The sequence below is a fragment of the Asparagus officinalis genome, chromosome 3, assembly GCF_001876935.1.
Source record: "Asparagus officinalis chromosome 3, Aspof.V1, whole genome shotgun sequence".
NCBI classification, from domain to species: domain Eukaryota; kingdom Viridiplantae; phylum Streptophyta; class Magnoliopsida; order Asparagales; family Asparagaceae; genus Asparagus; species Asparagus officinalis.
Genome location: NC_033796.1, coordinates 14,517,438 through 14,534,854, shown reverse-complemented (window position 1 = coordinate 14,534,854; position 17,417 = coordinate 14,517,438). Strand labels below are relative to the sequence as shown.

General features: G+C 34.5%; 1 protein-coding gene across 5 annotated transcripts; it reads left to right on the top strand.

Moving 5' to 3' along the window:
- On the top strand, window positions 11,693-16,999 carry LOC109833110 (transmembrane protein 56-like). 5 transcript variants are annotated; one of them, XM_020400660.1, is made up of 12 exons: window positions 11,693-11,759; window positions 11,896-11,927; window positions 12,010-12,075; window positions 13,182-13,244; window positions 13,312-13,398; window positions 14,495-14,583; window positions 14,666-14,801; window positions 14,892-14,966; window positions 15,048-15,169; window positions 15,262-15,337; window positions 16,509-16,568; window positions 16,657-16,785. In XM_020400660.1, the coding sequence occupies exons 4-12, from the start codon at window positions 13,191-13,193 to the stop codon at window positions 16,783-16,785; spliced, it is 828 nt and encodes a 275-aa protein (XP_020256249.1). In that variant the 5' UTR covers window positions 11,693-11,759; window positions 11,896-11,927; window positions 12,010-12,075; window positions 13,182-13,190. The 5 variants fall into 5 exon arrangements, with proteins under 5 accessions (XP_020256249.1, XP_020256246.1, XP_020256247.1 ...); XM_020400659.1 differs by having other exon boundaries at window positions 11,700-11,759; window positions 11,879-11,927; XM_020400657.1 differs by having other exon boundaries at window positions 11,698-11,927; window positions 16,657-16,999.

The window sequence follows — 17,417 nt, the reverse complement described above, 5'->3', positions numbered from 1 at the left end:
TCCGCCACCACCAGCGACCACTACCAAACTCCGTCGAGCTCCCTCAGCCACTTCGCCGGCCGCCCAACGCCTCTCCTTCATCGCACACCACCTGTTCGACGAAATGCCGACTGCCGTCGTCAACTCCAGATTCGACGCCATCAGATCCACGTCGCCTCGATCACCACACGCCGCGTCCGCATTGGCGTCGTCGCCTCGTCGTCAGACCCCACGGTCTCGTAGGCAAGATCCCGCTCCTCTTGACTCGTTATTTCATATTTATATCTGCCATTAATTAGTTGCATAGATTAGATTGTGAATTGTTATTAACTGCGTGGGCTTGTTGATGATCATATTGATAATTATGTTAGATAAGTAATTTAAAGAAATAAGTATTTTGTGTAAAATTGTTATTTGGGATGTTTTTAAAAGAAAGAATATATTTAAAGATTATTTTTTTAGAACTATTATGATGAGAAAAAGATTAATTGAAAAAATGGGTTGGTTTTGAATAATTATTAGAATAGATAATTTCAAAGTATTTATCTCGGAAAAGAGGTCATCTTGAGTTAAGTTATTTCCGTCAAAAGAATTATATTTTGAAATTATGATGTTTTAAAAGAATTTATTTTGTGAAAGGAATCATTTTAGGAAGACTGCAATAATTTAAAATAAATTATTTTGGAAAAGATTATTTTTCTAAATTACATAGTTGGTTGTTCATAAATTTATGGCTCTTAATTTCGATTACCTGATTTGCCATGATATTATTGTATATGATTAGTTGTTTTGTTATTATTTGCTGTGATTGATAACCATTAGTAGTTCATGACTTAGTGGCCTCGTGCGTCATGAACAGACTTAGTGACATGTGTGGGTGAGTTGACTGAGTTAGGTGGTGAACCCGAGTTTCAATGAGGATTATGGTTGACCTAGAAAAATGAGAAGAGTTGGGATGGGGAAGTTAATGTTCATGTGCTTGGATGTGACTGTTGATGTATCTTCCAGCCCGCGCCGGTGAATTCGTGTAGTCACTGGGGTTGGTTGTTGGGTTAAAGTGAATTCGTGTAGTCACTTTAGTCCGTGACTTGTTTCGTCACCTGAGCTTTGCCTGAGTTCGGACCAGGCCGAGATCGGATTGCGTGTAGTCCTCTGACCGATTCGTGTAGCGGTATTGGATGCACGTAGAGGATTTGTGAACAGTCAGTTATCCGGTAATATGAGCGTTGACTCTGTGTGAGATGTGGACCAGTGACCTATTATAGGATGACTAGTTACATGACATCGTTTCTTGGCTAGGTATGACTTCTTGTGAGATGTAGGCCAGTGGTGTTCTTTTCATACATAGATCGGTGTTAATATTTAATTATCTATAATTTGAGACATATGGTATATACATGAGGGTTTCCTTGTTTGGATTATTTCGCTCGACGTACTACGTCTCGAGTTGTAGATTTTTAAGTATTAATTTTATCTAGTGTATGTCCTTGTGATTTGGATGATTCGACTGATCGCTAGCTGCATGATGTCGTTACCCGTTTGATTTATGGATTCTTATGCTTATCATGTTTTAGTAGTGTTTTCGCATGTCGGTTTTTGTGGAATTTCCAGTTACACGTTCTTTTATAAATTCTGTTATCGTATCGTTTCCGTTAAACAGGTCCAGCTGGGAGATCAGCAGGAGCCAGAGGATTCTCAGCAGGAGTGCCTTGCAGATAGAGCAGAAGAAGAAGCCGAAGTCTAGTCGTCTCTTTTATTATATGCTGGTCCTTGTTTACTTTTGTAGTTCTTTCTATTTTTGTGGTTCGATGTATCTTTGCACCTCATCAGTATTCACTTGTTCAGATATGTATAAGGGCATCTTTGACCCGAATATTATGTCTTGGATGATATTCATTTATGATATGTCTATTTTTTATTCTGGGTTGTCTTTATATTCTTGCTATGTGTGATCGGGGACCTGTGCCTTTGCATTGTATTATTTCCAGACGCTTAGCGTATTAGGTTGAGGAGAAATGTTTTTATTTACTCTCCTTGATCTAATACGTCGCGGGCTTGTTCACGTTCCGGTTCCCGTGTATTTTGGGAAGCGGGGCGTGACACTAACTGGAAGGGGGTGAGGAGCAGCAAAATATAACATAATAGGATGATGGTCAAAAACAGAGAAATCCAAGTGGTGTACCTCAGCAATGGGAAATATATCACGCCAGCCAGAGTCACCTACTATCCTGTCCAAGCGCTCCTGGATATGAGATGTACCAGTCTGACGATTATTCCAAGTGAAGGTGTGCCTATAATACTCCAGATCAAGTAGCTCACAATGCAGTAGAACATTCTGGAAATCTAGCATTCTCGAAATATATGTTTGTCTACCACCCAGATTCTCCCCTGGGCTCGTGATGGCATTAAAGTCACCTCCACATAACCATGATTCAGAGGAAAGACTCATCAACCGTCTTAATAGATCCCAGGACTGGTACCGTAAATATTTCTAAGGTTGGCCATAAAATCCAGTGAATCACCAGTTCCTTCTCGCTGAGTCAACAACTGATGCGTCAATGTGACCCGGAGAAAAAGAACGAATAGTCACATCCATTTCATCACCCTATAGTAACATGAGTCCACCACTTTTGCCTCTACTATCTATCACAAAGCAATTCTGAAAACAACTGAGATCTTATTATATGTGCCCGCCTACCAGAAAGTCTAGTCTCCGAAAGAAAGACTAGACTTGGGGAATGAGTCTACATCAATCTGCGGAAAGCAGTTAACGTTTTAGGATTCCCCAGTCCCTGAACATTCTAATAAAAGCAACTCATGGCTCCTGGCGCCCCTGACCACCAGGGTGCGCCTCAACAAGAGTAGAATCTGGATTGGAAATTACTAATTGTAGCCTCTTCTCATGTACATCCAGAGGATCATTCAGAGAAATTTTCCTATGTTTGCCTCCTTTCTCTTTCTGTTTGGAGCTCTGCTACCCAGACCCTCTAGCAAGCCTCTTACAGGTCGATATAGCCCACTTTTTGGAGGTAGATGTGAAAACTGTAACGTCATGCAAATTATAGCCAACACCAGTATCCATGGGCAAGGGTACAAGAGGGGTTTCATACCTCACTGTATCTGGAATGATCTGTAGTGGAGCACTACCACGTGAATCCTCATTGTGAATATCATCTGAGACCACCCGAGATGATGGTTATTTCTGCCCCGCACGATCTGCTTCAGTTGCTCCAGAAGACCGAGTCTCAAAGGCCTTGAAAGATGGAGGGGGTTCTCTGAGCCAAGAACTATATATGCTTTTGGATGTGATAAAAATATCATCGACTTGTACACTTCGTTTGTCACACTCAGCAGCTTTGTGGCCAATAATGCCACATGAAAAGCAAAAGTCAGGAAGTCTCTCATAGGTGAGGAAGAGCTTCTCAATCTCCCCAATCTCTTCAAAGCAAACACGTATGCCTCTTTTTAGAGGCTTACTTCAGTTGCTCCAGAAGACCGAGTCTCAAAGGCCTTGAAAGATGGAGGGGGTTCTCTGAGCCAAGAACTATATATGCTTTTGGATGTGATAAAAATATCATCGACTTGTACACTTCGTTTGTCACACTCAGCAGCTTTGTGGCCAATAATGCCACATGAAAAGCAAAAGTTAGGAAGTCTCTCATAGGTGAGGAAGAGCTTCTCAATCTCCCCGGTCTCTTCAAAACAAACACGTATGCCTCTTTTTATAGGCTTAGTATATCCACGAGAATTCTCAGCCGCATCTTGCTATCCCACAAATCAATTCCTTTAAGTTTTCCTATAAGCGAGTCATAGTCTCTAGCGCACTTCTCGTTCATCGCAGCTAGTGGTACAATCTTGATGTTTACCCAAAATAAAGTTAAAGAGAAATCCAAAGAAGTTGGGGCACCAACCCCACGAAGAACAATCAAATTGAGCAAGTTCCTTTCAAAGCACTCGGGCCCACCATCAAGCACTTTCTCCCTATCTGCATTGGAACCAAATCTGTAAAGAAAATTATTCCTTCCACTGTAATGTTCCATCTGGAAAGGGGCATCTACAATCCATACATTCCTAAGGGCACGCTCAAGACCTTCTCTATTAGCAGTCTTCCTACCAAAACCCTTCCCCAAGAGACAGCTGTTAAGGGAAGGAGAATCTATCCCGTCCTTAGTTGACAAAAAAGGGTCATCTTCGTCATCTAAGTTGCATTTGGTACAAAGCTCGGCCAGCACATCATCATCAATTCTCGCCATCTTCCAAATTGATTTGGAGTTGAGAGGCTGCTTGAAACGGTAATACCGTTAATATGAGACCAATAGATGGTCTTAAAATGGTGATGCCGTTAATTTGAGTCTGACAGACGACTTAAACGGCAATGCCCTTAATTGGAGACCGAAAGGCAGCCTTGAAATGGTGATGTCGTTAATTGAATATGAAATGATGATGCTGTTAATTAAATATGAAATGACGATGCTGCTAAATAAATATGAAACGGCGATGCCGTTAATTAATTATGAAATGGCGATGCTATTCGTGTGAGCCGAGAGACAGCTACCTGGGAGGCCGAGATGTGGGAAACCTCGAAGACTGTCGTGAGGGTTAGGGTCGAGACTCAAATCTCACCAAATAATTCGCCGCAAAACTATCGGAGTGAGACATGAAGAGTCGTGTCTCACAAAGATTGTAGAAACCGACTAGAGAAAAAAAATAAAAATAGACGATCGTGTCGATGAAGATCCGTCACGAGGGAGGGGGAGAGAAGCGTTACGCGCTTCCAGAGAGGAAAAGGAACTGATTGAGATCTAGGGTTTTTAAAACCCTAGAGAGAGGGTAGCTACAAGAGAGAAAGCCGACTAAAAACTAGGGTTTTCAAAACCCTAGAGAGGGCGGCTACGAGAGAGAGCCGGCTTCATGAGTAGCGATTATCAATACTACTATATAAAGAAAATCGTAGGGGTAGTCAAAAATGGATGAGTGGTGGACATATTCTTATTTGGTACTAAACTTAGAAGGGAAAAAAGTAATTTAATAAGAGGAATCTTTCTTCCCCCCTATCTTTTGTATTTTCAAGAATATTCCATATATATAATTCAAACATTTTGTCTTTCTTTTTTGATCTTTCATTTTAGTTTTCTAGAATGTTCCATACCACGATTCATGAATATAGGATATGGGCCAATATAATTACATATCCATTATATTTTAGATTATAAAGGAGTATGAATGAAAGTTATAAATTTCTTTTGGGAAAAACAATAATATGTAAAAAAAAGTCGAAGAATATCAAGGTATAAAATATGTTCATTTGGAAATTACAAGTTTTGTGTGTCAGGCACGTACACTTTATTTTGCAACAAATGAAATAAAACATATACAAACGATATTAATTAATAGATGCTAAAATGTATGTAGATGCTAAAAATGCATTTTACTCTATGATGCATTTTTTTAGATATACTAGTTTTTATACACATGCGTTGCACATGGTTAAATATCATAATTATTCATTTTTAGTTTATTTTCTTACTAAAATTTGTTCTTCGATTTCAATTTTTTCTCACTTATGTCTCTAAAATTTAATATTGTGATTATTTATCTTCTTTAATATTTGTTTGAGTGGGCTACATGAAAAAACTAATATTTATTTGAATGGGCTACACGAAAACAACGTGAGGCCAATTTGAATATTCATGTTATTTAAATCGACATGAAAGGATGCTTCACCTAAGAAAGTATAATGTTATAAAAGTAGAAAATATTTGAAAAAATACCATTATAATAGCAAAAGAAATAATTAAAGCCAATGAGACTAGACAATTGATTAGAAGTGGCTACATGGCACAAAAGATACATGGCACAAAAGAGAATATGGATTTTATTCATAATCATTGATAGACTTCATTGAAAACCATAAACTAAATATTAATACTAACTCTAATATAATTTTATATGATATAAAAACATCCACAGAATAAGTATATAAATATATACTTATTTTGGCATTGATAAATTCTAGGAAGGTAGAGATTTAGATCGTCAACTTTTTGGCATTATTGTTCTAACTATCTAGACTACAATTAGACTACTAAATCTGTAATTGGCAAATAACTAAAATGTTTTTAAGAAAAAAACAAGGCTATTCTTTCATTTATTTGACACTACAATATTCTTTCCTAACATAGAATTTGAATACATAGAACATATCATTATGTAATACTTTCCGATATATGTAAACAGAGAAAAGGAGCAGCAAAATCATCAACAATACTCGAGGAACAAACCGAGCAGAATAGAGTCTTCATAGAAAACTTCCATAAGTAATAGCAACAAATAAGCACTAAAACATATCTAAAAAGATCATTTTTCTCCATAATTTACTTCAGATATTTTTAACAGTTTATGCGGCTGTGCCCAGCACAAATAAAACAACAGTACTAAAGAATCAACAAATCCCTGAATTCATATAAAAATAGAGGTCCATTAAAAGTTTTCTACAGCAGACTTCTTGCCTCTTATCAAATTTTTTGTTGACTCGAGACTTTTCGAGTATGAAGAAAGACATGAAATAGCTTCATTTAGGGTTGGAGTGTAAGTATCATGCTCAAAGTCATGACTACATAATCTGCTTGAATAGTTCCTGTAATTATGATACTCGAACAGAATCTTGTCATCAGCAATACTGATAACTTTGGGTAATTGTAGTGAACCGCAGCTCTCTCGGCAATTCTTGGTACAAATGCTTAACATCTCAATCTAATTCTTGTAATCCTTGATCAAACATATCTTCACCTGAGGTTTTTTATATGTAACAAGCACAACGCGAACATGCCCTCTTAACTCATGTATAGTTATACAACAATCTCTCCTAAGTGGGGGTATGAGCGATCGATGTAACTTCAAACTTATCATGTTTGATATCGAACCTAAGGACGACCATGCTGTGACCTTCATTTTCTTCTAGGTAATTTGAATATCATGATTATTTAAATTGATAAAAATAGAGTTAAAATAAAAAAAATAAACTTTTTTGTGAGATTGATCATCAACTTAATAATCTATTTCTCAAATAAAATATTGTCATTGTTTTTTTTAACCCAGACTTTGGCCAAGTGATTTACTATTTTTGAGTTATAAATACATTAATCTAGTACAACATCTCTATTTATTAGTATCTTGAAGTCTTTAAAAAATGGGTGATCATTCAATTTGCAAAGGAATTTTACATATGAATTTACTTGTAATATGTCCATTAAATTTTTAGTTAACTTTACATTAAGTTTGCTACTTGTAACACTGTTAGCAATGTCATTACATTTTCTCTTTAAAAATTTCACTAGAATATGTCGAACGTTATTGTTAAGACTCATCGATAACAATATGTGGAATTTTGTGTTGTTTAAGACTCATCAATAATAATATAATTTAAATAAAGCAGATACAAGCTTTCATAAATATATTGAAAAAATGAACTATATAAGCAGCGGTAGGAAAACTTGAGAGGAAAAAAAAGGACTTGAAAAAGGCAAGTAAAAATAAATAAATTTAAAATGAGGAAATAAGGCTGGATGTGGATATGATTGTATCATATGTATTTGTACTTAAGAAGGTATTTCATATACATTGGTACTAAATAATAAGTGGCTTAAGTCGATGTTTCCATGCTCAAAACGTTTTATAGGATCACATAAGCAAAAGAATAAGGTAATAAGATCTGAAATACTTTGTGAACTGTCTTTGTCCTTCACAGATCACATCAAATCCTATCATGCATATTTTGGCATTTAGGGGACCGATGAACAAAGGCATATAGTTTTTAAGAAAAAAAATTAGCTTATGAGATATTAATGAGAAGGAACATATCGAGAATGAAATCATATCATAACAAAGATGCTACTACAAAAATCTCTACCTCTTTCTAAATATAAAGATCATCAGGACTCGAGAGTCTCCATTCTGCTTTCAAAATATGTTGAGTTCATGATATCTATAATATTGACAGACTAATGTGTGTAATTTGAACTGTAAGTCATAAATTTTAACATCAAATTTGAATAATCCTAATACAAATCAAACAAATAAAATAATATTTTGCTGATTCATTTTTAAATATGGGCTTGGTAATTTAGTGATTTTAATGTGTTATGGAAAATCCCATGATAAGCAAATATCAATCACACAAAAAACAAAGAAAATATAAACAAGATAATACACACAGGTAGTTCATGGTTCAAATCACTAATTCCAAATCACACTACAAGAAATCTAATATAATCTCTCTCAAGTGAAGAGGAAGCAAAGAGCTGATACAAATATCAGCAGTCAAATAATTTAATTATCTTATGGTTCAGAATATAGAGAAGAGTGATCTCTGTTCCAAATTACTATAGTTGTCTCAAATTTCTATCCCAGCCCATGATATATATAGCTACACATTTTTGATTTTCAGACTGTGCATAAAGTAAGAATTTTAATTCTACAATAAATTGGATTATAATCAAATAAGCTAGACAAAGAAACTTACTGAGATCATTTGAATTTCCTTATCAACATTAGCTAACATCCAATAGGAACGAAAACACGAATTTTATTAATAAAGATATAATTATTAATTAATATTAGATTACAATGTAACATCCAAAAAGTGTCAAGGTCAATAGGATATTTAAATTTTGTATTGGAAAATTAGGATATATTATGATTAAAATATAATATTCAAAAGAGTTAAGGGTAATATTGACCATGAAAAGTTTTTCCGAACTCATAATTTTAAAGAGGGCATGATAGTGGAACAATCATAATAATTTCTGAATAGAATGAGAAATGACATAACATGAGCGATATTAGTCTAACTCTATTATTTACTTTAATGTTCTTAGTACCCAAGTTATTTTCTTTTGATTGGATGAATATGTAGATGACACATTCCTGCCATTCTTAATTACTATAGTTAAAAAAAATTTGTTATAGACAAAAAGTTCTCATAGATCAATATGCATAACTTTGTAGCTCATTCTGTCATAGTTGTTACAGAAGAGACAACGTTCAACAACCTAAAACCATCATCTATAAGTATCTCAAAGAAGTGATGATGATACTAAAGTCTAAGGCGAGCGAGAATGTGCAATTGAAGAGTAGGTAGTCACATTATCATCCTGCGGTAAAGAAAACCATAATAAAATTTAATTTTTGTATGTGTTAAGATTAAAAAAGAAAGCCTTATTTTTATATATACCTCTTAAACCATGCATATTTGCAAAAATACTCTCAAATCTTAGTATTGATAAAATTGTCCCTAATCATCAATTGTAAAAGAAAAACATATCCCTACCCATCTCAACAATCCAATTCATATTAAATCCTAGCTAGTCTTTCATTTCAGCTCTAAAATCCTGAATTCACTAATCTCCACATCAATAAAAATTTTGCTGTTTTAGTGGGCTTCAAAGGTAAAGGTCTGACAAACATCAAAATTGGTAACCTTTTCATTTACATTTCATAAAGACAACAAACACCAAGCATTGTGTCATCACTATACCTTATTACTTAATGCTAACCTAAAACATTACAAATATTTATAGCAAATTATTGCCAATCTTTAATTTTAGTCTTACAACTCTAGATTCACTAATTTATACATTAGACAAAATATTATCGTTTTAGGATAAAGTTCCACCAATTCCATGGAGTGAGTCGATGAAATAGGCTAGAATCAAATATGGTAAACTGCTCAATCAAAAATTCCGATTCAATAAATAAATAAAACTTATAGTTCAAAACAATATACTAGCAAATACCATTATTGCTAAGTACAAAATAGCATACTACCACCGAAAAAAGTTAATTATGATTTATAATGGAACTTACAGGATGTTGCATCTATGGTCCATCAAATTTAGGGTAATCCTCATACTCGCCTGCTAGATCATAACCTAAAAATCTGCCCAAATTTCACAAACAACATATACCAAACATTATAACTAACACAATCAAAAATTATGTGAGTTAACTATTGTTAGCTAAAGATGACATCTAATAATTGCAGCAAATAATTTGTAATATGATCACAAAAACTGCAGGATACAATAGAGAAGAGACATCATATTTTGCCTCCATAAGTAAGGCGATGCATAACACAGAAGGGTGTTGCTGACCGGTCCATTGGCGGGATAGCTTCATTTTTCTTATTCTCACCATTCAATAGAGCATGTTTAATCAACTAAAAGGCAAAACATCAGTTAATATCTCAATTTGACTTGCACACTTTTATTATTTAGGAAAGGATATAACCTAAGAAACAAATAAATTTATAAGAAACCATATTAATCTTAACCACATATTTAATTAATTCGGGCCTCAGAAGCATCATGGGTCCTGGTCTTGGGCACCAAAGATAGCTTTTGCAATAAATCAATAGCATCTGTAATTCAAAAACCCTAAAAGAACACTAATCATCAACTCATCAAAACTCTTGCTTTTTTTTCTTATTGCTTTGAGCACAAAATTAATAAAAACTATACTCAACGCGTAAAGTCTCTTTCAAATTTAAACAATGACATATAATCAAAAAAATAAAAAAATGAAATGTCAAATCAATAATTAATCAGTAAAAAATTCTGTAAAAGCTTTATAGAAATTACAAACCCACATCTTAGATTGAATATCTAAACATAAACTCTAAGAAAATCCTAAACCAACAAACCCCATCATAAATCTTTCAAGAATAGAACGACCAAACCAAATCAAGATCTAAGAATAAGTAAAAAAGAAAATGAAAAGGAAAACATACATTCATTGCAGGAGTGACAACCAAAAATTCGAATCCTAAAAGAAAAACAGCCATTGCAAAGAGGTGAAGAAAACTCTTTCGATTCCATAAAAGAAGACAACTCTTTTTAGAGGTGGCGGGGGAGAATTATTTATCTAAAATTGATGCATTCAATAATTTGTAAAGATAGTTGTGAGGTAAATATTAGTGTATAGATTAGGGTGAGAATGTAATTAAATTTCTTAATTCCAATATAATCTAAATATAATTTGTTTCTTTATCTTTATACTATGTATATCTACTAAGAATTTATTAATTTCCTAGGCTAATGATGGATTAGTATTAAAAATTCAAATTTGATTAGTGATAGGATAGTTCAAACTTTATAGGGGTATTTTTGTTTACCAAAAGATTTTCCCTGTTTTTAAATGGAGTATGATACTAATTTATTTTTTCAGATATACCAGTTAAACTATAAAGTCAAAATTAGTTTTGTACTGTAAGATAAAAAAAATACAGAGTCATTATTGACTATAAATGTTAATACTAATTCTTAACGTAGGACCTTACCTATCTGTTTGTTGCAATGCAAAATTAATTTATAATCTAGTTAGTATAATCCATTAATAATGGCTAGAAAAAGTTCATTTTTCAGAAGAGGTATCACATTTTCTCCCCAAAAGAAGCCTCTAGAAAAAGAAAAACATTAATCTCATAAATCTAAAATCAATTGGCATTTATCTCGAATGAAGTTCATTTTTTTCCCTCTTGTTTAGGGCCCCTAAAGATCTCTCTCCCGATACATGTCCCTTTCTCACCGTCTCCTCCAAGGCAATCTCATCACAATCACCCGATTCATCCCAGACGTCCAAATACCCCAACCCCATCCAAATCAACGGTCCATATTCTCCAAATAATAATCACAACTTATTAAGCGAGAAAAAACCCATGAAATTAAAACTCCTCCAAAAAAACCACTGGAAATAGAAGCAGAGAACTCCAGAATAATAAACTGGTAACCCTTCTAATAAACTAGAATAAAGTTTCTGTCTTTATTATTTGATTGATTGCAACAGTGCATAGTGAGTTTCAATTGGGGTGTTATTGAGAATCAATTCGTTTGCTAATGGAAAGGATCGCGTCCACTGCAGTTTCTTCAAAATCCCTTTTTGGTTGGCAACAGGTGATAAAAAACCCCATCTTTTGTCCTTCTAGTGACAAACTTTGTTGAGTTCTGACTTGGGGTTTGTTCTTTTCTTCTGTAGCCTGTTTTTTAATCTCTCTATCTCGCTCTCTCCAAGCTTCTACAGTTCTGAGTTCGGGGATTTAAGGTGTGGCTTCAATTTTTGTTTTTTCTTTTAATTTTTAATGATGATTTTTGGGATTTGGAGACGTGGGTGTCTCTTATTTTCATTAATTTGTTAGTTTCATAGACTACATCTTTAATTTGGGTGATTTAGCAGTTTTTTTGGTTTATCCATGGAGCAATTTTCTTAATTAATCGAAGGGTATATTCATTTGGAAATTGTGCAATATTGATTAGGTAAATTTGTCCATAGTGAATTAAATTAAATATTGTATTTTGTGGTAGCCCAATTGATACTGATGAATGATAATTTGATGTTTTGCTATATTGTAGCTGCTACCTCTTGTATTTTGCAGTTCAACATGAATGTCTTGAAATAGGGTTGATTGATGGTATATGACATTAGATTAACATGCTTATATATGTGGTATTTGTCTATGTGCACTGCATGTTTGAAGTGCATACGCTTTGCATTTCTATATGGTGAATGTAACTTTTATACCTTATTCACTCAATGCAACAACAAGAGAGATGGTCCTAAAATTTTCAGTTGGCATATTGTTAATGCAATCCTTAGATTAAATTGTGATCGAGTATGCAGATAAAGGCAGCAGTCTGGATGTTGAATGAACGAGCTAAAATTGTAGTCTGGATGTTGAATGAACGAGCTAAAATTGTGTTATCTAGTTGTAGAATCAGTATTATATAACTATGTACTGTCGTCTCCTTTTGCTGATGTCAGGTGGCTAGACTTGGAATTTAAGAGAAAATGAGATTACACTTATTGATGTTATATAATCATATTAGTCATCAATGGTGGAAATGCAAGATGGATATTCTGTTTTCAACCACAATCTTCCAACCAAATCTTTATTTGGAGTTTCTTGCTGCTTGCTTACACTTTGTTTGATGCCAATTCATTAAACTTAGAAGCTTGACTCTAGTTTTGTAACAAAAGAACAACAAAGAAAGAAAAGGATGGGGTGGGTGGGTTGGGGGGGGGATNTAATTGTTATTGTTACAAGTTATACATGTGTACGGGCAATCTAGTATGAATATGCTTGATGTTTCATTTAAGATAGCTATATTCTGTTCTTTTAGGGTTTCTACTGATTTGATGTGTGGTTCCAGACATAATTTATGATGCAGGCTTCCAGAGATTCAGTTATGGCGATCAAGACTTATAGATACCAGGCAGAGTTGCTTGTTAAGGACTACTTGCTTGCGGATCCATTGGTCCCATACACTTTATAGATACCAGGCAGAGTTGCTTGTTAAGGACTACTTGCTTGCGGATCCATTGGTCCCATACACTTCGGTTTTGTGTGGGATTTTCATGTGCAAGATGGTACACCTCATATTGCAGTATTAACGCGTGAATCTAGTAGTTTAAAGTTCCTGCTTTTTAGAATATAGAAATATGCATGTTGAGCGAGAAAATATAAAAATGAAATATGATGAAGGTTGCCTTGGAAACATTAGGGAATGTCCTTGATTTTTATGTTTGATTTTTATCAATTTGAGTATCCATAACACCATTGGCAAGTATAACAACAAATAGGTGCTATTTTAGATGATTCCATGAAATTAAACTAACTTCTCTGGTCGAGTATACAATTTAATTGGAATTACCATCAATCGGCTCTTCTTCCCATCAAACTGGCAATTACTGTGGGCCAGTGAGAATCTTTGGGCTGAGTTAAATTGTGGACTTCTAACTTCTGATGGATTTGATGAGTTGGTGTTGAGATTTAAAAAAGAGCTACTCTAGTTATAAAAGAAGTCCCTGATAGCTAATTTATCTTTTAGAAAATGTAACTTTGTTTTTCATTTAGCTTAATCTCCTACAAGTGGACAGCACGTAGCATATCACTACAAGTGCCTTAAACCATGGGAAACTTTAGATGTGAAGGAAAGAGGACGAGGGTTTGCTAAAATAATTTTCAATTTGTCCGTGAGGCAAAATTTTAAGTGAAAAGTCGGGCACAAATTATTAGAAAAGAGAAAAAAATGCATACTTATTTTTTGGATCTTTGACATGTATGCACAGAAATGCTCTGAAACGCCTGGGTGTTGGAAATTATTATGTCAAAATTTTAGAACAATTTAGTAAAATGGTCAATAAAACAATGTGTTTTCTTTTTTGGTCAAAACGTCGAATAACATACCTTTATCTTATACATGCTTTAAGGTGAATAGTGTCTAAGTGTCATAAATGATTGACATTTATGTTATGTCCTGACGTACCAACATCCTACAGATTGTAGCCTGGGATATAATAGCTAGGATATAAAGTTAAGTAATTGTAAGTTAGACCTTTATTTCGGCTTATCTCTAAATTTTGAATGGAGTTATTTGTTATGAAGGAATTTCAAAAAATGACTTTTCATTTAAGGGCTTCAAGGCTTTTTCATTCTCACAGTAAGTCATCTGTTGTTGTGCAGGCATATGACATCACTCAGTTAATTAGTTCTTTCTACTTCAAGGGTTATTCTTCTCTAACGAAGATCCAACGGATTGAGTGGAATAATCGGTAGGGAATTTGGTGTATTTCTGTACCATTTTGTAAGTTTTTTGGATTTCACTATTCGTTTATTTAGAACTTTCTTTTGCAGGGGTATGTCCAGCGCCCATGCGGTTTTTATCACAATAATGTCACTATACCTAGTATTCTTTTCAGATCTATTTTCTGATCGTTATGAAGGATATGTCACACTAAGAAGTTCAAATCTTTCTAATTTCACATTGGGGGTCGGTAAACCAACTGCATCATATTAACATCCAGATATTTATCTTTTGGCATTGGATCTCGATACTAATGTAAATGGTTTACTTTAACAGGTTTCAGTTGGGTATTTCATCTCTGACCTTGCAATGATCTTTTGGTTATATCCTTTACTTGGTGGGATGGAGTATGTAAGTACTTTCTTAGAATTTGGTTCACTTATCATAAGTTACAGGATGATTTAACATAAAAATGGGTGTTTTTTCTTTCAGGTTCTTCATCATTTGCTCTCTCTTTGTGCTATAACATATGCCATGATAACTGGCGAAGGACAGTTATATACTTACATGGTGCTGATATCTGAGGCAACCACTCCTGCGGTTAATTTGCGATGGTATATCTAGAGAACTTAGTAGAAAAAAATAATTCAGAAACTTTACCATTTTGCACTTCAATTTGTTGACACTTGCTTTGTCTATATTGAAGGTTTCTTGACACAGGAGGAATGAAAAGATCCAAAGCATATCTTATTAATGGTGTTGCCATGTTCTTCGCTTGGCTGGTATGCTATGAGAACATGCCTTTGTTTATCTCAAAGGCAAAGGATATTTGAACAATGATCTTTTCCTTTATTTATTTTAATTTATGTTTTAGAATACCTTGACTTTTATGCGAAATGCAAATATGATTGACTGAACAACTTCATCATGACTAAAATTTACCTAAATTAGGCAATACATTACAAGTTCAACAGTTGAAATCAGTGTAAAGATATGGATTTGTCATTTCTTAATTTGAATATTCTTACAACGCGTTATACCAGCTTGGTATTATGTGGAACTGTTGGGGGCATAAGGGATTAGGATGAAGTTCTCAATTTTAGAAGGAAAGTAGATATTTTATTTTAGAAAAATTATATATTTCATGGAAAGAACCACTCATTCAGCAATGATATTGTGCGAGGACCATGAAAACCTTACTATATCAAGTCTATGATATCAATTGAAATAGTCGAGGAAACACCTCTAGCCCTTGCGTTGTAGACACTTATTTTCCGAGGTCATACAATTCCCACCACCAATAACCCAATAACAAACTCCTGATTCTTGGCAATCTAACAAGTATTGTTTTAGATAAGTTTGACAGCTGACAAAAATGATATGGCAAGAATTAATGGTGTTAGAGATAGGCCTAAGTGATAGATTAAGAAAGGGTTAATTGTGGATAGACCCACTATACTATTTTTAAATTGAACTTACTGCCCTTGTAGTTATATTGTTGTAGATAAACCCATTAAAGAATTCTATTGTTGCAGATAGACACCCTGAGTGAACATCTATTGTTGCAGATGGACCTCCAGAAGAGGGTAAAAATATCTGCTGAGGGGGTCTATCTGTAGAACTGCATGGGTAGTAACCTCAAATGTTCAATTTGGCGATAGTATTGGGGGTCATTCCACAATGAACCCTATAACAAATGAGTGCATAGGCCTAAGAGAACTTGGTTGGAAGCAAATAAGAAGAATATGGTAATTGGTAACATAACAGAAGAGATGACCCTTAGGAGAATTGAATGGAAGGATATGATTCATATAGCTGACCTAAAATTTTTGGGGTGAAGGCTTTGTTGTCGTCGTAATTGTATAGAAACAGTTGGACCTTATTTATGTGCCTTGTAAGTTATAAGCAGCTATGGGTCATATCATTGTTCTGACACTTTTTTTTTTAACTCAGGTGGCCAGAATTATTTTATTTATGTACTTGTTTTACCTCATCTATGTGCACTATGATCAGGTACCAACCATGGTTGTAACTCTTTTCAAAATAATACCACCTTCATGTATTTTGCCATTTTATTTTTAAAAAATTTCATCACTTTCAGATCGAGCAGATGCACAAGTTTGGTTACCTATTGGCATTTGTGGTGCCTATAGCATTGGCAATCATGAACATGATGTGGTTCACAAAGATACTAAAGGGGCTCAGGAAACAATTAGCTAAAAGGCGGTGAATAATGAGAAGTAGTGTAGCACCCCATGTATTATAAGCAAATCCTTTTATCTTCTTCTGTATAGAGGAGTGAACATATTTTTAGAGTGAGAAGGAAATCAAATGCAGCCAATGACCAAGGGAAAGCCCTCACAACAAAATTTTGGTCCTTGGTGTCACACTGGTACTTTATGTGAATATTGTTAATATTATGTCAGGGCTTCTTTCCAACCGTAGGCAGTGTTGAGCATTGGGTTAAAAATCTGAGGATATCGTGTTGAATCATTTATTTTTTTGGACATTTTGATGGCTAATCTTTGAGGAAAGGATTGATGTATATGGTTTGTGATTCTAAACGATGCCTCTCGCGATGGCAGAGTTTAAGCTGGGCAAGCCAGCAAGCCACAAAATAATGGTACAAAATGTTGACGGCATCAAGAGTTGGTACGCACATCGCATGAAACTGGGAAGCACTTGGCTAAATGTCATGAAACATCAAAATAATTAACAGAAAACAGAGCATTTGGATTGATCATTTACTATTTACATCGCAGTTCTTAGTGATACCTTATAAAGCATCGCAAGCTTGTAGTCATGGTTTTCTTGTCTGTCAGAAAATGGAACAAACACCAAGTTCTCCACTATTTGAGACAT